Below are 22,845 nucleotides of genomic sequence, written 5' to 3'. Positions count from 1 at the left end.
TTGGCCTGAAAGCAAGATGAGCGCCACAACCCCATAGTCGCCTTTGACTGGACTTAACCGTCCAGGGATCCTTTACCTTATGTTCAAAGACACATCTGTTCAAAATGGGGCAGAGCAATTTCATTCAATGTTCATTTTTGGAATATTAGAGAGCAAGCTAATGGTCCAATCCAGCAAAGAAGGCCCAGAAAATACTGTTCATGAATTCTCTGGCAGGAGTCTGGATCCAACAATGAGGCCTGCCCATGTGTTGGGTTGGATTAGGGACTGTGTGCAAAAAAATAGGAATTAAATGCAGATGTTCACCTGGCTTAATTTATGTATCTTTACAAGGGAAATCTCTTCCATTAGATTTTGTTTGTTTCATTTTTATCCCCCCCCCCCAATTTATATTGAATAACTGGTTAATTTGAAACAATATGTGAATTATGCAAGTTCATGGTCATAATTTGTTAGTTCAACCTTTACACTAATTTAAAACCTTAGCGTTTCACTAAATGAAACAGAATGGTTCTCTAAGCGTTCACTTTAAGATGTATAATTCCTTCTTTGTAGTGTGTGCATGTTTTATGTCAGTACAATAACCAGCCTCTATTACTATTCACCAACTTCTAAACCTCTTTATACTGCCAGGTCAAAGGCCAGTAACTGTTTGCTACAGACAAATCCCCAGAGCCTTAACTCTGTGATTATTCCTTCAAAACTGCCAGGGATGACATACACTGCAGATGAACAGTGTCAAATTCTCTTTGGACCAACGGCCTCTTTCTGCCAAGAAATGCAGGTAACAATGGTGACAAATTTTAATTTATCCACTAGCTATTACATCCATTCTTTGGCTTTTTGTGTTCCATAACAACGAGGGGTTGAAAAATCAGAAATATAGAGTGGTTCCAAAATGTTTACTCTTACTAGCTACCCAAAGCTACCTCAAATTGTTCCCATCCTCCCTTGCATTTTTCAGTTTATAAAGGTCAGGTGTTTTGTGGCAAGAAGATTGCTGTGTATTCCTAAGGTGAAGCAGATTTGACCCTTTCCTTCGCCCCCTTCCCAGTTCTGCTGTTTTTAGAAAAACAAGGCTGCTGTAACTGAGCTAGAATTTCTGTCACTGAGGAGAAAAATTCCTGGTTTTTGGATAAGACCCAGAGTCAGATTGTAGAGGAAATATATTAAGAGTTTTATCTAATATCACAGCTGATTTTACAGGCAACATCAGGCCAGAAGGATAAAGCTAGAAGGATCAAAATACACAGAAAGAGCAATTATCTCTAGCAGTTATCTCTGAATATAAACCTAGCTGCATATATTGCTTAAGATATACAGAAGCAGTGAGTATTGATATATTCCTTGCTGGCTGGCCCCCAAAACATCTGGGGGGGCAAATGGTAACCCACACAAGAGTTTGCCATTCTCCGGGCTGCAGCTACCTCAAAGTTTGAAATCAGTGAAGAAATAGATTTCAGTTGATTTTTGTCAGGGAGAGTGAATGAAGCCAACCTATTTCCTGATTTGGTCCATGGAGTCACAAAGAGTCAAACACAACTAAACAACAAGCTTGGCTCATGTTCAAGCCAATTAAGTGTGATCCATGAGGACCTCATCTCTGCTTCTTAAGCCTAAACTTGTATTTCCAGGAGCCAGAATGCTAGCTAATTACCATAACCATGCCTGAATCCTTGGCATGAGTGGGATTAGGATGGCAGAAGATGGAAAGAGAAACCAATGTATTTTTAAAATTTACATGAGCTAGTTGGGAATTCCTTCCTCGTTTTGAATTGTGATCTACAGCATCCATGACTTGAGTGCACTGGAAACAGATTTTATTCTGTGACCAAAGCATAGTTTTTATTTATATCCAATCTTGGCAGAGTTCGATCACATTCTGTTTATTGCCTTTAAAAGCAGCCACTTTCTCGTGAAATAGACAAAGCACTTTTGCCCAGGCAGACTCATTATATTCATTATTCTGTGAACTGCCCTGGGACCCCTGGGTATAGGGCAGTATATAAATTCCAAGAAGAAGAAGAAGACGACGACAATGATGACGACGCGGGTGGCGCTGTGGGTTAAACCACAGAGCCTAGAGCTTGCCGTTCAGAAGGTTGGTGGTTTGGATCCCTGCGACAGGGTGAGCTCTCATTGCTCAGTCCCTGCTCCTGCCAACCTAGCAGTTTGAAACCACATCAAAGTGCAAATAGATAAATAGGTACCGCTCCAGCGGGAAGGTAAACGGCGTTTCCATGCGCTGCTCTGGTTTGCCAGAAGCAGCTTAGTCATGCTGGCCACATCACCCGGAAGCTGTACGCCGGCTCCCTCGGCCAATAAAGCAAGATGAGCACCAGAACCCCAGAGTCAGTCACGACTGGACTTAACTGTCGGGGGTCCCTTTACCTTTACCCCTCTTCAGCAAGGGCTCACGGGACAGCTTTTCCCCATGAGCCCATCACACAGAGAGGATACTGGGCAAAACCTTGCTGTCAGGGAACTGCCATCTGTGCCAGAGGGAGAGAGCAAAATCCAGAGGGATTCCAGAGAGCGTCCCGGGATTGGGAGAGGCAGCCCATCTTCTGGGGAAGAGAATCAGCGTAGCACCAGTGGAGAAGGGGGGCAGGTGGGGGAAGCGTTGAGGCGGTCCCATGACTCCTTGCCGGGGACCAGCGGGGAGAGTAGAGGTCCTCCACTGCCTACGCACTCCTTGCGCAGAAGGCTTTCGCGCAAAGAGAGTAGGAGGAGACTAGGCGTCAAAGAGCTTCTTTGCTGGAAGAAGTTTAAGAAACGCCCACTGACGGATTCTGCCAGCGATTGAGACAGCCACGGGTGAGTGGCTATCCGGACAGAAAAGGTTCACTCAGGCAACCCAGCCAGGTGTTTGCACCGGCTTATGCACGAGCAACCCCTAGAACCACTACACTTGCCTAGTATTTTGCTGCAATCTATGGGCCACAGCACCACCGGGCAATGGCATCCTGTGCTTATTGGGCACGGAACAGGACTTAAATACTAACTTTTACATTCTTACTGTCTGTTTTCCTCCCCAGCATGTTATTTGCACTGGATTATGGTGCAAGGTGGAAGGGGAGAAGGAATGCAAAACTAAGCTGGACCCACCAATGGATGGAACTGATTGTGACACTGGAAAGGTACATTGCAACCTTACTCTGAGGAAGTCACATTTGTGTATCGGCTGTTTGGTTGATTGTTTTGCAGTTTTTTTCTTGACCTTAATTCTGGAGTGTAAAACCTGCCAATTGGATTCTGAAGCAAAAAAAAAAGCAAAAAAAAAAAGCATGCTTTCTTTGCTTTTAAATGGCGTGTGCATATGGCAGAGTGGGCATCATCATTGAAGAGAATTTCATTTCTGTATAGATAGTGACTGTTTAAATAGTACTTACCAACTGCAGGTTTGAAAGGTTCTTGAATTAATCTGAAGTCCAGTTAATTGGGTCGACCTTTTGTTCATTAAAAAGTTTTTAAGTTTCATTTTCTCTAACAAATGGATTGATTTAACTATTGAAGCCATCACTGATATACAATGGGACTCTAGTATCTTTCCCAGTAATTCTTTGGCCCATGATGAAATGCGTAAGACGAGAACTTCAGGATAAAACATTTATTAGGCTGTAAGAAATAGGTTGTCTTTTTCCCCCTGTGCATGCAATGTATTACTCTTTCTGTATTCCTGACCCAATTTCAAATGCTTCTGCGTGTGTATTATGCATGGCAATTTCATACAACTATATTTTATAATAGAATAAAAATACTTCTTTATGGTCACGCTGCAGGATAAAAACTGGCACCTCGTTTTCTCATTCCATTATGAAGCACATCCAGTACTTGAAACTGAGATCCCTTTTTCAGAAGGGAAATGCAACTGAATGAAATAAATAGTATTGTGCGAAATCCAAAACTATTAAAATAAATGGGAAAGTTGTTGGTCACATTTATCTGACAAACCGGCTCCCTTATTTCTGGATTACTGTAATCAGTCAAGTTGCTTCTACTCCCAAAGCCTCACCCCAGAATATTATAAATCCTGGTAACGTATCTGTCTGATGGATTTTGCACTTGTATGTCTTTTTAATACAAAGATGTTTAAAAACTTATGCTACCAAATGCATCTCAAGTTCCTATTAAGAATTCCCAAAGCACCATATTATTCGTCCGGAATTATTGTCCTAGTTTATTATAACAGTAACATAAAAATAACTCTTTAATGGGAAATATTCATGAGTCTTGCACAAGCTGCGCATGCTTTTGACTATGTGCAGTCATAAAGTGAAGAAAATCCATATATATTTTCAGTGGGAACGAAAGGTCAGGCAGGCACATAGATTTAAATTGAAGCAAGTGCAAGTAAGGTGTCTGCTTTGTCTCTGTGCTTGTCCAAGCTGGAGTGACTGAGATTGCTAAGTATACATACTTGGGTCAGTGTAACCCCCACTCCAGGGCAATATGCCTGGTTTCTGCCCAAACTCACTTTCTTCGCAGAGGCTTAAAATGGCTGCTATTAGGTAGCTAGGCAAGTTGACAGGGCCCAGTGGGAGAGGAAGCCTTCCTGGCAGCACCAGAGCCAACGGGAAGGTGTGTTCCTGTCATGCGATGGGTCCAAGTCACAAGTCAAGCTGTTTACATGCATTACGGCATTCCCATATATATATATATATATATATATATATATATATATATATATACACACACACACACACACACACACATATGGGATATATATATGGGATATACACACACACACACACACACATATATGGGATATATATATATATATATATATATATATATATATATATATATATATAAAATTTGCAGCCATGATGTCCCCACAATGGATTACATGGACCTCAAATTCTAAGATAACCAGGTCAAGTTAGGCTAAGCCTTAACTACATAGTATGTACCATAACTCCTTCTAAAATGCTGCATTTCTAAATACAGTATTTTAGACTGTGCTTCTGGAAAATATTTTTGTACAATATTTTCACAAATATACACATTTCTGTGTGCACTTTCCCACTACTATGAACCCTTTGTATGCATTTTTTTTTTAGAACTTGAACATAAATTTTAACACAAATTCAGTGTGGATTTGAAAAACAGCTGTATTTTAGTTTGCATATTGGTTTGGGAAATGCAAACTCAGTTGGTTTGTAGTATAATGTGAACTGTAGAAATTTCTCCCCCAACTCCGATTGTCCTATTACTACTTGATTAACAGGAAGCACAGTCATTCTACACCAATGGGGGAAAACGAGACTTCCCAAAAGAAAATGTGAAAGTCCCTTTGAGTACCGAATGCCCAGACTTTAGGAATATGATAGATTTGTCAATAGGCATGAAATGTTACAGGATTCATCCAAATAGTAGGTTTGAGGGAGAAGGCGAATGAGATGTGCATTATGTATTCCAATGTTAGCCTTGTACTCCCATCAAAATGGGCAGAGAAGCAGTTGTGGGACCTGACAATTTCCTATTTTGTTCTGGTTTTCCTTCTAAGTAGTGAGCTGAGAATACAGAGAGCTGTTTGCATGTATATACCGACAGGTGCTGGATCAGAGCTAAAATGGTTACCCTTTCAATGTGGCATATGGTTTGAACATAATTATTGCAATGAATTATTGCTCATGTGTCCCCTATACATACATACATACATACATACATACATACATTAATCTGAAAATTTACTTTTTAAATAGTGGTGCAAGGCTGGAGAATGTACCAGTAGGACATCATTCGCTGGACGCATGGAGGGTGAATGGAGCGCATGGACCACTTGCAGCAGAACCTGCAACACTGGAGTCAGCAGCCGACAGCGTAGATGCTCAGGGTAGATAACAATAGCTGCAGCTTTTTTTTGTCCTTGCAATATTATTTACTAATATAGCTGTACCAACCTGGTTGCGCGCAGATGCACTACATATTGGCAAGTCTTCTTTATTTGCCGAAACTCTTTCTAGCCTCTCCTTCGTCACAAGTCATCCCGGGTTAGGATATAATAAGCAATTGAAAACCATAACGCAGGGCTTGCAATTACAAGTCTTCTAAGTGTGTTCAGCAGAATGTGCTTAGAAGTCCTCTTTCTACATCCATGCTAAATGCGTGAACGTTGGAGGTCGAGGGGCTGCACCCAGGGGTCATTGAGGTGAGGGACACCTTGTTCCCCCCCCCATACACCAACACAAATCAGGCTGAACTAATTAATGTGGTTAATGAATGAAACCAAATATTGTCTACTTAGCCCTATCCCCTCGATTCTCCAATTGTAATTCCGTGTCTTGTTCACAACAGAGTTTAAATAAGAGGCCTGTAACCACAGAGCTTGTATACACATTAGCCATAATCCGGCTATGCACTGTGGAAACCGTGGCCCAGATTCAACCAACCCAAGAGGAAGCCAGGGTAGGGGATCTTGTTCATGCAACAGGACTTCCCCCTCCAACCACTGCAGCTCCCCCAAATCTGCTCTGGAGGGTCAGAAGAACCCCCAGAACATTGCACAGAGGGAGGAGAGCTGGGGTTGTTCAATAATAATAATAATAATAATAATAATAATAATTTATACCCTGCCCATCTGGCAGGGTTTCCTCAGTCACTCTGGCTGGCTCCCAACAGAATAATAATAATACAGTGGTACCTCAGGTTACAGACGCTTCAGGTTACAGACGCTTCAGGTTACAGACTCTGCTAACCCAGAAATAGTTCCTCGGGTTAAGAACTTTGCTTCAGGATGAGAACAGAAATTGTGCAGCGGCAGCGGAAGGCCCCATTAGCTAAAGTGGTGTCTCAGGTTAAGAACAGTTTCAGGTTAAGAACGGACCTCCGGAACGAATTAAGTTCTTAACCCGAGGTACCACTGTAATAATAATAATAATAATAATAATAATAATAATAATAATAATAGAGTGATAAAACATCAAACATGAAAAACTTCCCTAAACAAGGCTGCCTTCAGATGTCTTCTAAAAGTCAGATAGTTGTTTATTTCCTTGACATCTGATGGGAGGGCGTTTCACAGGGCGGGCACCACTACCAAGAAGGCTCTCTGCCTTGTTCCCTGTAGCTTCACTTCTCGCAGTGAGGGAGCCTCCAGAAGACCCTCGGAGCTGGTCCTCAGTGTCTGGGCTGAATGAAGGGGGTGGAGGCACTCCTTCAGGTATGCTGGGCCGAGGCCATTTAGGGCTTTAAAGGTCAGCACCAACACTTTGAATTGTGCTTGGAACATACTGGGTGCCATCTGGTAAGCAGAAAAGTTTGTGCAGACAGAATGATCAGAAGAATGTAATATTGAATTCTCCCCATGATCTATGAAAACTGTCGTAGAATCATAGAATTGTAGTGTTGGAAGGGAGTCATCTCATCCAAACCCCTGCAATGCAGAAATCTCAGCTAAAGCATCCATGACAGATGGCCATCCAACCTCTGTTACTAAGCTCCAAGGAAGGAGAGTCCATAACCTCCCATGGACCTCCCATGGACCGTCTCCCAGGGAGACCGTTCCACCAGCGAACAACTTTTACAGTCTGAAAGTTCTTCCTGATGTTTCGTTGGAATCTCCTTTCTTATAACTTGAAGCCATTGGTTTGAGTCCTACCATCCAGAGCAGGAGAAAACAAGCTTCTTCGCTCTTCCATGTGATACTGGAGATATTCCTTGAGATATTTGAAGATGGCTATCATATCTCCTCTCAGTCTCCTTTTTTCCAAGCTAAACATACCCAACTCCTTCAACCTTTCCTCATAAGGCTTGATTTCCAGACCTTTGATCATCTTGGTTACCCTTCTCTGCACACAAGTCCTTTCACTGCATGTGTAGGGACTCCAAATGCAACACTCTTCTCTCTCTTATAATCTGTGATGGAAGGAGATAGGCTTGCCTATCCTGAATGGTTTCACTCAGCTCTAGTTTGGGACAATAATGTTCCTGCAGAAGATGACCTCAAGACAGTTGCCATTTGAGCCTGCCATTAGTTACCGTCTAGATCAGTGGTTCTCAACCTGTGGGTCCCCAAATGTTGTTGGCCTTGCTAGCTAGGGTCCCCAAATGTCTCTGGCCTTGCTAGCTAGGGGTGATGGGAGTTGTAGTTCAACAAGATCTGCGGACCCACAGGTTGAGAAAGGCTGGTCTAGATCATGGGCAGGCAAACTAAGGCCCGGGGGCTGGATCTGGCCCAATCGCTTTCTAAATCTGGCCCACGGACAGTCCAGGAATCAGTGTGTTTTTGCATGAGTAGAATGTGTCCTTTTATTTAAAATGCATCTCTGGATTATTTGTGGGGCATAGGAATGCGTTCATATTTTTTTTTCCAAAATATAGTCCGGCCCCCCACAAGGTCTGAGGGACAGTGGACTGGCCCCCTGCTGAAAAAGTTTGCTGACCCCTGGTCTAGATTTCCCTTTTGCCTTGAGTACCTTTAACTGCTACTTAAAGGCAAGCCTTTAACCGATTAGAGATAATCACTGATGTTATCTCTGACTACAAAGAACAATGGGGGGGGGGAGCAATCTCTGTATAAGGTCCTCAAAATATCCTCTGCAAACAAGTTTACTATTTTGGTTTTGTCTTCCCTAGTCCAGCTCATGAAGCGGGGGAATGCCACAGTTCCAGAATACAGTACAAAATATGCGAGAATCCCTCTTGTCCCCCTGGAGTGCCTGTGTTCAGGGACTGGCAATGTCAGGTCTTCAGTGTAAGGGCATCATATCAGAAACATATCCACCAGTGGCAGGCTGTTATTGACGAAGGTAAGCCTATCTCACATTTCTGCTGCTAGCATTGTGCTGATACGTGTTATGCTTACTGCAAGTGATTCACACATTAGCAAAAAAACGACAACCTTTTTTAAAATAAATAAATAAACATCTTTACTGAAAGTTCAAAAAGTACATAATTACATGTGCACTGAACATGGTGAGACATAAATGAGAGAGAGAGAGAGAGAGAGAAGCAGAACCCGTGTGGAAAGGAAAATAAAGGGAGGAGGGTTTGTTGTGGGGGAGGAAGGGAAAGGAGATTGTTAGCCGCTTTGAGACTCCTAAGGGTAGTGATAAAGCGGGATATCAAATCCAAACTCTTCTTCTGACGACTCAAGTCTTCTTCTTCTTTTTAATGTAATAATTTCAATTTACATAATACTACAGTGAGCCTATCTCTGTGTAATCCAGTTTCATACTTGTCAGGCCGGGTACACAAAAGAAATAAGAAGAAAGACTGTGGATTTTTTCAAAGGAGAAGAAGGAAGCATGGCTTTTAGCATTCAAATGTTTTACATACCTTGCACTGTATTTTGGCAAGCAACCACAACTAATGTATATCTTAGTTGGCCATGGAATATGTTCTTTAAAATCCAACATACAGATTGCCAAACCTAAATCCTTTGTATATTGTAGCATTCCCCAACTGTGTGCCTTCTGTAAGTTTTGGACTACAAGTCCTATCAGCTGCAGCTGGCAGGAGGGCGGGCTATAGTCCAAATTGTCTCGAGAGCATCAGGTTGGGGAAGGCTTGAACTCAACACAGACTCCAAAGGAAAAAATGTTCGTTTGCATCTTCAAGCTGGGACACAAAAGAATAAAGGAAGAAATAGGAGCATCCTTAATGTGTTCATCCCATTCTTTCCTTTTGAGGTTCAGTTATCTGGCAGCGTAGTGGAGTCTGGGGGTTGACAGGCCCATCTATCACTGTGGCCTGTGGGAGGTGAGGAAAATTGGGATTTGGCCCATCAGCCAGATTGTTCCTGAGCCCTGTTGTAGACAGTTCTGAGTTTGATGAACCAATGGTCCTATCCTGATGGTCTAAAAAAATAGAAATATTTTACATACTACCCTGTTTGGAATGTGAACATTATCAACTCTACAGATGCATTGGCTTCAAATTATCATATACCTTTTCTACAAAGAAAATAGCTGTTTTTGTTCTGTTAATGTAAAGCCTGAAGATGAATAACACTTGTGATATTAAGCTATGCTAGTATTTGAGGATATGTCACAATGCTATGAATTAACCAACCGTTTATTAAATGAAATGTAGATTTCACCTACAGATTTTATCTAACTTCTTTATATTTGATGAGGCTCAATTCCCCCCCCCCCCCCGTGTTTAATGTTTAGGACAGTGTCCTATCATAACCTGAAACAAGTGATAAGAAGCTGATAAGATGTGAAACAGAAATTCACACAGTTCACGTGAATGTCAGTGGCATATGACTCTGCAAACAAAAAAAACATTGCTCCTGTAGAAAGTGCAGGATTTGAACCCCAAATGCCTCAAATAGTCAGAAGGACAGCATTTATGCTTTGATACAGTCTTTTTTTTGTCAATGAATTATGCTATGCAAATTCCATTAATTATTAAGAGATTTAACAGAAAATAGTGTCCTATTGATACATCTCTGATTGTGAATAAATGGCATTCACTTATACCTCCTGCATTTTCAAAAGATGAGTTAGGCTCTCATCACTCGGTTGTTTTGGGTGTGCCAATTCTACACAAATGCCCCAATAGAGTTCCCACACCTGGAGAAGAAAAGATCACTGGATTACAGTAACAACCACTTTTGTCCCTTTAATGAAGGGCCAAAGGGCTGTGTGGATGAAACTGATTTCTTCTTTTTATTTGATGCGGATATTATTCAGACAGAGTATCAAATGTGGTTGTTTAGGAAAGAGAGTTTTAGTTACGAGGTCCAGAAAATAACTTTTAATCCTTTTGTATTTAAGGTGAATTGAATAAGCTTTAAACACATGCCAGGGACATGTCCCCGCTGATCAGGGCTTCCGGCAGCCCTCAAGTCACTTCTGCAGGGCTGTCAATTGTTCTGCAGTTTGCAGAAGGTAAAAAACCCCAATGGTTTGATTCTCTATTGAGCAGCAAGGAGAGTCGAGTGCTTCTTAACTTCAGCAAACTGCAGCACAAATTAAAGAGTTGACCTTTCCTCCCAAACCTCTGCTCGTGAAAGAGCACCGAGGGACCGAGAGGGTCTTCTCTAATTTGTGCTGCGGTTTGGAGAGAAGAAGATACATCAGCTGCTCAAAATAAACTTTTATTACCTTCTGCAGGCTATTGGAGAGCATGCTTGCCTTTCCCCAAATTCCAGAGAACATTGTTGAGGTATCCTCAGCCACCATAAATAATATCTGGCTTGGAAGCCAAAATTTGTGCATCTCCGGCAAAGCGTACCCTTGATTTGTTTTCATTTGGGAAGAGTCCCTCACTGAAAATTACTCTCTTTTTATGTCTCAACCCATCCATTCTCTTTGCAGGAGACCAAGGAAGGTTTTAGTGCATGCCCTTCCTTAGTAAGTCTGCTTGGAAGGAGAGCTTTCTTTGTGCTGAACCTACTAAAATGAGAGGGAGTTTGCGATCTTGTGTAGCTCTCGTTCGTTTTAATACTGCATGTCTCAAACCCTCTTCAGGTGCTCTGCATCAGAGTTAAGTAAACACGCAATAGAGAAGAGGATTTACCTCTGCCCCTTCCATTGGTATTTCCCCATTCCCAGTGAAAGGTTGGTGGGCTGATGGCTCCTCCCACTGGCGGAAGACAGGAAACAACCCTTTGGGAAGTAGGAATGCCCACGATTCAGTTCTGCTCCTGCCTCCCTTATAAGTAGGCAGCTTGCTTCTTTTTGCTCCTGCTGTTACGTCTCTTCAGGCCTATTTGAAAACGTTTTTTCCCTCTCTTCTTTCATACACTTCTTCTTTTACCTGTTCCTATCTTCTAGCCCAAGGGACACAGGTGGCGCTGTGGGTTAAACCACAGAGCCTAGGACTTGCCGATCAGAAGGTCAGCAGTTCGAATCCCCGCGACGGGGTGAGCTCCCGTTGCTCGGTCCCTGCTCCTGCCCACCTAGCAGTTTGAAAGCACATCAAAGTGCAAGTAGATAAATAGGTACCGCTCCGGCGGGAAGGTAAATGGCGTTTCCGTGTGCTTCTCTGGTTCTCCAGAAGTGGCTTGGTTATGCTGGCCACATGACCCGGAAGCTGTACGCCAGCTCCCTCGGCCAATAAAGCGAGATGAGCGCCGCAACCCCAGAGTCGGTCACGACTGGACCTAATGGCCAGGGGTCCCTTTACCCTTTACCTATCTTCTAGCCCAGTGTTTCCTAAACTTGGGTCTCCAGCTGCTTTTGAACTACATTTTCCTGATCCCTGGTCCTGCTAGCTAGGGTTGATGGGACATGTAGTCCAAATACAGCTGGAGGCCTAAGTTTGGGAAACCCTGCTCTAGCTTCTAGGCACCTTCCCCTGATTCACTCTGATCCTTCACCTCTATTCTCCCCTTTCTCTGGATTGCTTCAATGAAGGGACATCTTTCAAAGAAATGCCAGCGCAGAACCTCCATTGGATGAGGAGGACAGGGAAAGCTCAGTCATATAACACTAAGCCCACTCAGTTCTGCCTTGCCCAGGTTGCTGTCCACCTTCAGACAATGGGGAAAGCCCTTTCAATGAAGAATTGAAAACTATCCTTCAGGTGGGATGCCAACTGTCCTTTTCCATTGCTGCCCATGTCTTGGAGATCAAAGTACTGTTTTTCCAGGGTTCTAAAATAATAATAATAATAATAATAATAATAATAATAATAATAATAATAATAATAATAATATTAAATAAATAAATAATAAATAATAATAATTTGTTATTTATACCCCGCCCATCTGGCTGGGCTTCCCCAGCCACTCTGGGCGGCTTCCAAAAAAATATTAAAATACTGTGATACATCAAACATTAAAAGCTTCCCTAAACAGGGCTGCCTTCAGATGTCTTCTAAAAGTCTGGTAGTTGTTGTTCTCTTTGACATCTGGTGGGAGGGCGTTCCACAGGGAGGGTGCCACTACCGAGAAGGCCCTCTGCCTGGTTCCCTGTAACTTGGCTTCTCTCAGTGAGGGAACCGCCAGAAGGCCCTCGGTGCTGGACCTCAGTGTCCGGGTAGAACGATGGGGGTGGAGACACATAAAACACATAGAGAACATCCACAAGTACAGGAGACTCCAATATTTGCCTTCAAACTTGTGGAGGTGACCAGTTTGGTGATCATGGTAGGGTTGGAGTTTGCATGCTTGCCCCCCGTTGCTGCCTTCCTTGCATGTTGACCTAACTCTGATGTAAAACATCTGAAGAGGTGTCCATAATTCCCACCTGGAATATAGCAGAAATGTAGCTTGGTGCTGCAACCAGTAGAAGCAGAATTTTGTATCTACGAAATGAGGTTTATCAAGCTTACCTGGTTTCCACTTACTCGAACAGAAAAACCTTGTGCATTATTTTGCTCTCCAAATGGAAAAGACCAGCCTATACTAATAACGGAGAAAGTGATGGATGGAACTCCATGCGGTCATCAGGAAATGGATATATGTGCGAATGGCAGGTGTCAGGTAAATCAGCGTTCAGAAGCCAAGTTTTAATATCTATTTATTGTGCAGTATTTCTTGAATGTTTGGATCCCTGAATCCTGCTTTTACACTTTAGTCTTCCTTTCTGGGATGGGGGTGGTGGGGGCAATTTAGTACTTGCCATATGCATTCTTTCTGGTCTCTATGGATTCTGCTTCTTCCTAAAACTAAAGCTAACATCAGTGTTTATAGTCCCTCCTTGTGATGGGGGACTTGTTCCTCGTCTGCATACCTTGAAGGGAGAAGCATCCTGTTATGATCACTTCTCTTTCAACCACCTCAACAGCATGATGAAGGACTTTCTCTGCTGAGCTTTTATTCTTCTGTAAAGTAAAAGACCTTTGAAAGTCTTGTAGGTTGCTAAGTAGGTACCGCTGCAGCAGGAAGGTAAATGGCGTTTCCGTGCGCTCTGGTTTCCTGTTGTACCAGAAGCGGTTTAGTCAATGCTGGCCACATGACCCAGAAAGCTGTCTGTGGACAAACTCTGGCTCCCTCAGCTTGAAGCAAGATGGGCACCGCAACCCCATAGTCACCTTTGACTGGACTTAACTGTCCAGGAGTCCTATCCCTTCTGTGCCCACTTAGCTGGGAGTAAGCTTCATTGAAAATGTAACTTACTTATGAGCAAAATGTATAGGGTTTCAGTGTTAATCTCTTACTGTTAAAGAGTCGGGGGTTTTCAGTTCCTTTAATCGCTTGCTTTAGGATTATTTTTTATTTTAGGTGAATCTCTCTTTCCCTTCCCCGTTGACTTAAGAAGAGTTATGGATGCAACCAAAGACTGATAGGCGTGACTGTTGCCTTTCCTTGCTTAGGAATCAAAGAATCATAGAATTGTAGAGCTGGAAGGGACCGTGAGAGCCATCTAGTCCAACCCCCTGCAATGCCAGAATCCTTTGCCCAGTGTCTGGCTCAAGCCCATGAGCCTGAGATTAAGAGTCTCGTGCTCTACAAACTGTGCTGTCCTGTAGAGCAGGGATAGCTAACTCCAGAGAGACTGCAATCTACTTTCAGAATTAAAATCTGGCAATGATCTACCCCCGTTTTTTTTTTGGGGGGGGGATTCAGGTCGAAGTTCTTGAGCTTTTTTTAGGGAGGAAGAAAGCCCTGTTTTTATACAAATACTTTCTTAGGAGGGAAGTTCCATGGGGGTGGGGTGGGGGGGTTCAAAGGCAAGGGTCAAAGGGGAAAAGTCACTCACAATAATATCGTTTTGAATGAAAACAGCCACAGAGAGATAGCTCCATCTTCCTTTCCACTGATCAGAAAACAATGGAGGGTGGGACGAGGGGCAGGGCAGGAGTCAGTTTCAATGATGCTGAGGAAAGGGAGCCAGAGATCGACCCGTGATCTACCAAAACCTTGTGGGGATCTACCAGTAGATCGCGATCGACCTGTTGGACACCCCTGCTGTAGAGGGATGCAAGATGGATGGGGTCACTTAGCAACCACCGGGGGGGGGGGGGGAGAGTCCAGAAGAAGAAAGCAAAGAAGTCCACCCAACCCCAGTCCTTCTCAACTGCTATTTAACAAAAAGTGGGGAGGGGCAAGGATATAAGGGCCAGATACGCCATTAAGTTCATGTCTATTTTGGCCGTCAGAGTCAATTCCTTATACAGTGGTGCCTCGCAAGACGTAAAGAATCCGTTCTGTGATTCTCTTCGTCTAGCGGTTTTTTCGTCTTGCGAAGCAAGCCCATTGACGGATTAGCGAATTAGCGCTATTAGCGGCTTTTAGCGGCTTATCTGCTGATTGGATCAGCTGATAAGCAGCTTAGCGGCTTAGAAAAAGGGGGGGAAGGAAAAAAAACCCAGCAGGAACTCGCAAGACATTGTCGTCTTGCGAAGCAAGCCCATAGGAAATTTGTTTTGCGAAGCACCTCCAAAACGGAAAACTCTTTTGTCTAGCGAGTTTTCCGTCTTGCGAGGCATTCGTCTTGCAGGGCACCACTGTATTGTAATATTAATACTTGCAAGCTACATTGAGAGGCATAGCAAAGCCTTCCGTGAAAATGCCGTGATGCTTCCTTTTCGCCTCCAGAAGTTTGGGTGTGATGGCATCCTGGGATCTTTGGCGTGGGAAGACCACTGTGGCGTCTGCAACGGAGATGGGAAGTCGTGCAGAGTTGTTAAAGGAGATTTTAATCATACTCGGGGAGCAGGTAAAAAAAACAAACCCAACCTTTCAAATTTAATGCTTTTTTACAGAAATTTGTAAATGTAATGAGCATTCTGCATTAGATAAATCGATTAGTACTTTTTCATATTTTGTGTTGATTAAATGGTAGCATTCCATTCACGATAAGCAGATAAGGGCAAGAAAAAACTTTCCTTATACCCAGTTTCAGACTTATTACTGCTGAGATGGGGGTGATTAGGAACAGATGGGAACAAGTATTTAGTAAACCCCACTGCATACTTTTTGATACATGATACCTGGGTTTATTTACCATAGTTGAACATAAACATTTATCTGGATTAGCAGTTCTCCAATGCTCAAACATTAAATGAAGGAAAGAAAAGGGAGCAAATATCCAAAGATTCAATATATATTGAATTCAATATTTTTACTTAACATGATTCCCCCCCCCCCTCTAAATGAAATAGCTGAGAAGCTAAACAGTCATCCAGATTCTGGTGTGTGTTACTTTGCAGAAGAGCAAACATTTTTAATTTGAATTTTTAAATTTTGCATTAGGGATGCAATCATTTGCTTAGTGTGAGGCCATCTGAGGGGGCCTCAGGATACAGCACAAGTAATATTCTGCTGGCGTAGTTGGAGGTTTGTGGGCAGAATGACACTTGGGCCTTTGGAAGTCACGCATAATGTCACCTAGAGCATGAAAAAATAGGGTGTATCAAATATCCTATCATAATTATTTACAAAATTACTCCACTTCTTCCATAAATCAAGAATTTTTTCTCTTTTCTGTGCAAAATGCAAGTGATAAATTCAATTGATTTCACTGTTTCCCATATCTAACCCAAGAATCAGCTGTCAGCGTATATTTTTGAAACAGGAGGGGGAACCATTAGTGGGGCTTTAATTTAGGCGTCTTCAAAATTGTTAAATTTCAATATTCAGAGTAAGTCAGCAAGTATTTTAAAAAAAACTGAATTAGAAGTCAAGACATTTCAAAAGCAGTAAACATCATAATCTATACCAAATCAAACAGGCGTTCAGAAAATAAAATTAAAGACATCTTTGAGTCTTCAGGTGCGGTTGTGTCCTAGGATGGAGATAATCTAGGAAAAGGGAGGCAAAATCACAAATTACCCTGAAGGTTTATGTCAGAAGACAGAAAGTTGGAGAGATTGGATATTGAAATTATATTTATAGAGATTTTAAACTGACCAATAAAACACTGGCAAAAATAAATATCCATAAGGAAATCTGTTTAAATCTTTCCAGTTACATGGCTGAGTACTTGTTGAAAGAAAAATGTTTTCCTGTTTTAATAACTAACGTAAACCACAGAAATGCCTTCTAATGTAGACCCCAGATTTTAAGCATGTTTGCCATAATCTGACTTTACAAACGCTAAAGGGATTGTGTATGAACACTTGGGCTTTTTCTCTCCGTTTTAACACAGTAGCCAGTTTTTATGAAGCTCTCTCCCTTCCCTGAGTTTCAGAAATAGCTTGCCGGGTGCATATTTCTCAATGGAAACAACTTTAAAAGGCTGTAAAAACACTGACTACAATCCTATGCCTAGTTACACGGTTACAAATCCCATTCATTTCTTCAAGAATTATGCGTGCATAACTCTATGGACGTTTGCAACCACAGTGCTTATCTGTGGTCTTAATGATAAAGCACTATTTGTTTTCATTGAATCAGTGTCATTGCTGTGGTTTCTGCCCAAAGAAATGTTTGAAGGAATGCCTTACTCTCTTGTGTTCATTCAACTGTAGATCACTGTATAGACATATAACACACATGCCTTATATTTGTTTATTTTGGAGAGGGTTATTCAGAATTTTATTCAGAATTTGCCAAGTCATTTCTGATGAGTCTGGAAGGAAATCTGGGAGTCCCATTTCCTTGCCCCCCACGGTGGGGAAAAGTAAACACTGGAAGTTTATTTCTGAAACATAACTGTTCATGTAGGAATGTTGGTTTGATCCAGCAGGGATCTTCTTATATTCTTCTGTTCTTGATATTAAAGGCACATGGGTATTATGTAATCTCATTGACACATTAGATGTGTGTGGCCTGATCTTGAAGGGAATTAGAATCTATGAATGAGTCTCACTGCAGATTATGAAATTTGTGGATGAGATTGGTGAGAACATCATCTGTGAGTCTCTTGGATGCTACCCATTTATAGTTGCAGGAAACATAGTTTAATTGAAATAAAATATGATATCCGGCATAGGACATAGCCCTCTTACTTGTTACTGAACCTTACATAAATACACACACATACTATGTGCAGTTTAGGGTAAAAATGTTTAGTAGAAATGGAAAATGTAAAAAGAAGTACACTATATTATCAGCAGACAGTAACAAATTTGGGTGAGAGAAATACAAGATACGGATGTCAAACAACGATGCTATGTTGTCGCTGTTTGTTTTACTTGTGGGTTGTGGTGGCCTCTGACTATACAGTGTGTATGTACATTGTTGAAAGGGAATAATATGTTGAAAGAATATTATTTCACAAGCAGTGTGGAGAAAGCCATTGGGGAATTTTAATTATTGAGGTCTCTGGAAATACAAGCATTCTGGGAGTTTTGTGGAAACGCAGTGGGATTTAAAGAAGCTATTAAAGTTTCACGCCGCCATAATCCAAGTCCATATGACAGGCATGAGCTAAGAAGTAGGGTTTTGCTGGAGTGGGGCAGCTTCAGAGAAAGGACAAAAACACACACTGGGTTGAACCAGGCGACAGCCATTTTATTTATGGTATTCATGAACTTTGCATTGTGCAAGAAGGGATTGTCCAGCCTTGCTTACAACCTGCCTGTTAACAATGGAACCGCCAAGATGGCCTTCTGGCTAGTCCAGAAGGCAGAAGTCAACAAAGAGCATTAACTGCTCAGGCACTTCCACCTACTTGGAAGTACAGTGGTACTATGGTTCCCAAACGCCTTGGTACTCAAACAATTTGGAACTCAAAAAGTGCAAACCGGTAAGTGTTCCGGTTTGTGAACCTTTTTCAGAAGCCGAATGTGCTCCGTTTTGAGTGCCACACTTCCATTTTGAGCATGACGCTGAGGTCTGTCCTATTTATTTTGCATTTTTGTATTTGCTGCTCTTTTGTTTTGTTTTTGTGACTGTGTGGAACCCAGTTCAGCTACTGACTGATTGATTGTGTGACTGCAGTACATTGTTTATTGCTTTCATTTTATGGATCAGTGGTCCCATTAGAGAGTAAAATTCATGTTAAATTGCTGTTTTAGGGGGTTGTTTTTAAAAGTCTGGAATGGATTAATCCATTTAGCATTACATACTATGGCAGGCATAGGCAAACTTTGGGACTACAAGTCCCATCATCCCTAGCTCCCAGGACCAGTGGTCAGGGATGATGGGAATTGTCCCAAAACATCTGGAAGACCAAGTTTGCCTATGCGCATTCTATGGAAAAGCGTGCCTTGGTTTCGGAACGCTTTAGTTTTGGAACGGACTTCCAGAATGGATTAAGTTTGAGAACCAAGGTACCACTGTATGGCTGGCCACCAGATTATTGTCATTGTGGCTAATCTATGATCTGAATGCCCTGCAGTCCCTATGGTATCTATTCAGATCAGGCTGTTATTGATGCTCCAGACACAGACCAGAAAGAAAAGCAGATTCATGAAAATATTTCATGAAGTGTGAAGGTTCCCCACTTACCCCCTGTCTTCACCCCCACCTATGTTTTCTGGCTCCATGGAGTCAGCACCGGCGACAACCCCTTCAGCTTCTCTGCTTGACCCAGGAACTATCCAACTCAAGGGAGATTCAATAAATTAATATTGGCTGATTCAATAAGAAGACAGTGCCAAGCACACAGTAAAATATATATATATATATTTAGGTTCCAGAGGGTCAGTCCAGAGATACTGGCAGAGTGAGAGGCAAATGTGATTCTAAAACTTCATAAACAAGAAGAGGAAATCAGACATGAACACTATTGCATTTCTTTAAAACAAATCTTTTGTGTTTGTTGATTACGAACATCACATGGAATATTTCATCTTGTAATTAGGTTATGTGGAAGCATTGGTGATACCTGCAGGGGCAAGAAGAATAAAGGTTGTGGAAGAAAAACCTGCTCACAGTTACTTAGGTGAGTTTTGTTTTGTTCGTAATTGTAATACGTACTTGACAAAAGAGATAGAAAACTTTATTCCTTTTTAAAAAATTATTCTCCGTAGATTCAAAACAGAAACTGTGAGTGTGGAATACACCCCAGTTCAAATGTCACGCTGGAGTCACTAAATAGCTTTAGGCAAGTAATTACTTTCCGGATGGGGAACTTGTGGCCTTTCAGATGATTTTGGACTCTTATTCGCCCCAGTCAGCCCCCGGCAAGCTGTGGCACAATAACATATTGTGACCCACAAGGAGGTAGACCTTCCCTCTCCCATGTCCGTTTTCTTTATTGAAAACCCAAAATCAAAGCAATTAAATCCAAATGAACAAAGTAAAAGATTTTCAGAAGACAGAAATGTTTAAAAATTAAATCCAAGGTACGAAAGATAAAAACAGCATGTTTTTTTATTGCGCATCCTAAACGGTGGTTCTCAAGCTTACTTAGTTGTTGTTGTTGTTTGCAAGCTGTTATCAGTTTGTTTGACAATTGTAATAATTGATTAAAAAACTATAATCTTAAAAAAAATGATACAAGTATCAAAACATACAACTGTGTAAAATCAATAGTTCCCCCTCCCCAATAAACAAAAGGTTCTGAATTGTTTTTGTAAAATGTGGAAACAATGAAGACTCCGTGGGGCCTGCTGTCTCTTACAATCTATCAAAGGATCAATTCTATTTTGGAAGAGAAAAATTGCCAGTCAGAGTCCAAGCTTCAGGTTTAGTTGTAAGTGCTAACGCAATAGGTACAACTGACAGCAACTGAAAGCACATTTTAGAAAATAGCCAGATTTAGGAGTATTAAGGGTTGTCATGCTCAATTGATATTTGCTTATGCCTTGTGGAACTATTTAGAGGAATCTAAATTTGCCAAAGCGGAAGACTGAAAACTGAAAGGTGATACGAGGCAGTTACTCCTTTTTTAGTCACGAAAGCTACAAATCTGTGGATCATTACTTAGGCACAAGCCCCCTTGAAACCAGCAGAGCTTTCTTGCAAATAAGTATGCACGGAGTCAATTTGCAGGTCTAATAACCGGGATTAAAATGATACTTTCTGTGGTGGTTAGAATTATTAAAAGCGGGCGCACATTATATTCTCTTTAACATAAAAAAATTGAATGAGTGTAGTCCTGTATTTAGCCCATTTTGCACGCTCTCTCTCTCTCTCTCTCTCTCTCTCTCTCTCTCAAACACACACACACACACACACACACATGGGAACTGATGCTAATTAGAGGCTGGATTTCTAAGGATTTGGAAATCCAGTTTGGGGTGACCCTGGACCTCTTTTCAAGCTTGAATGCCCAGGTAGGAATAGTGGCCAAGAGCATTTTCACATACCTGAGGTTGCTGCATTAACAACTTCTTGTTTTTATCTTGTATAAAACGCCTCAAAATCCTTGGTTATTTGGTGACCCAGAAATGCTGTAAATAAAATAAACTGCATCCATTCCTTGGAATGTCAGATCTGGTCATAATAACATACACCTTAGTTACATCTTGAATGGATTACTCTTATGTGCTGTCTGTGGGACCGCCTTGAAAAGTGTTCCGAAACTTGAGCTGGTCCAGAACGCCGCAGCCAGACTGTTGACTAGTTATCAAGAGCATGTGACTTCTCTGTTATAAGAGAAGTGCTGGCTGCCAACTGGGATTAATTGAAAATGTCGGTTCATAAAGCCCCAAATTAGTGGAGATCAGATTGTGACATAAACCTGAGGTTTGAAGATTTTCAAGAGAGCTCCTCTACTAGCCAGCCAACAGAATTTTCTGGACTGGGTGTGCTTTACAGTGGTGCCTCGCAAGACGAAAAGAATCCGTTCCGCGATTCTCGTCGTCTAGCGATTTTTTCGTCTTGCGAAGCAAGCCCATTGATTAGCGCTACAGCGGTCTAGCGGCTTTCCGTGATCAGCTGTTAAGCGGGTTTTTCAGCGGAACAGCTGATAGGCGGCTTAGGAAAAGGGGGGGAGCGAAAAAAACCCGCGGGGACGCGCAAGATTTTTTCGTCTTGCGAAGCAACCCCATAGGGCAATTCGTTTTGCGAAGCGCCTCCAAAACGGAAAACCCTTTCGTCTAGCGGGTTTTCCGTCTTGCGAGGCGTTCGTCTTGCGGGGCACCACTGTATATGGATGGAACCCCTCACTCCTCCCAGTAAAACTATTGACAAGGACTTGCCCAGGCAAAAGGATGTCCCTGAAAAATGCAATGCCAATTCTTTCACCCTTTTCCTGCTGCAAGCCAGTTCCGATCATCCGCTGCACAGAATGCAGGCGAATTAATGTCTCCAAATTGCCTTTAAATTATTCCTCTAAAATGAATAGCAAGATTACCCCGATAAATGAGGGGCACTCGCTTTGGCTGCTGCTTTTCTGCTTTTCCCAGTTGTGGTTGCATCCGTAGCTTCAGAGAATGGCTTATTGCACAGCGAAGCAGCAGAAAGAGATATAGACAACGGCTTGTCCGGAGCAGAGAGCGCTGCAGCAGTGCCTGCCACGAGCAACTTTTCAGGACCTTTGGGAGCACAATGACATTTGGAACAGTTGCTATGCAGTAATTTAACTAGGGACAGTGGTACAATGTGCAACAGAGCCATTTTATAAACATTAAAATTCTGCTGCCACTGCCAAAATATTTCTGTGGGGAGAAGCATTGAGAGCCGCAGAAAAAATCTCCAGGGCTCTTATATGGGCCATGTTTTAGCTCCACCCCTAAGTCAGTAAAATAACCACTTTGATAAAACAGTTTGGTAACCCTGTTTATAGCAAAGGACCATAGCTCAGCAGTGAGACCTATCTGGCAGGGACACAAGATGGGTGACTGATCCTAAGCTTTGCAACTGCCTCCTCAGGCAGAGCAGATTTAGTCACCCCGCTGCTAGTCTAGCAGCACAGAAAACCCCTGTTTAGATGTATTTTTCGCCTGTTGAGGCACTATGTCCGTGGTGTTTTGAGCTTTTTTGTTAGCTGCTGCTTTCATACTGTAATTTTTATCTGGCCTTTATGTGTAGCTGTTTTTGCTGATAGGTTTTATTTTGTAATTGTGCACTTTTGCTACTTAATTGCAGAAAGGTGCTGTAGAGACTTACTAAACAAAAAGTTTTTTTTGCAGTTGGCCACATATGAGACACACACCAATGGCCAGTGG

At 42.1% G+C, this 22,845-nt stretch overlaps 1 protein-coding gene across 1 annotated transcript in view; it reads left to right on the top strand.

Annotated features, from left to right (window-relative positions):
- Nucleotides 1-22,845, top strand: part of ADAMTS19 (ADAM metallopeptidase with thrombospondin type 1 motif 19) — a 121,513-nt gene that overhangs the window by 70,358 nt on the left and 28,310 nt on the right. The window contains exons 10-16 of the mRNA XM_081213568.1: nt 634-784; nt 3,039-3,140; nt 5,709-5,839; nt 8,581-8,753; nt 13,254-13,381; nt 15,440-15,560; nt 19,593-19,673. Of these exons, the coding sequence (XP_081069694.1) occupies nt 634-784; nt 3,039-3,140; nt 5,709-5,839; nt 8,581-8,753; nt 13,254-13,381; nt 15,440-15,560; nt 19,593-19,673 (887 nt within the window). The remainder of the gene's footprint in view (nt 1-633; nt 785-3,038; nt 3,141-5,708; nt 5,840-8,580; nt 8,754-13,253; nt 13,382-15,439; nt 15,561-19,592; nt 19,674-22,845) is intronic.

The sequence above is a fragment of the Podarcis bocagei genome (genome assembly GCF_964188305.1).
Source record: "Podarcis bocagei genome assembly, chromosome: 11".
Taxonomy (NCBI): Eukaryota; Metazoa; Chordata; class Lepidosauria; order Squamata; family Lacertidae; genus Podarcis; species Podarcis bocagei.
The sequence above is the reverse complement of the archived record's forward strand: the minus strand, read 5'-3'. Positions and strand labels throughout refer to the sequence as shown.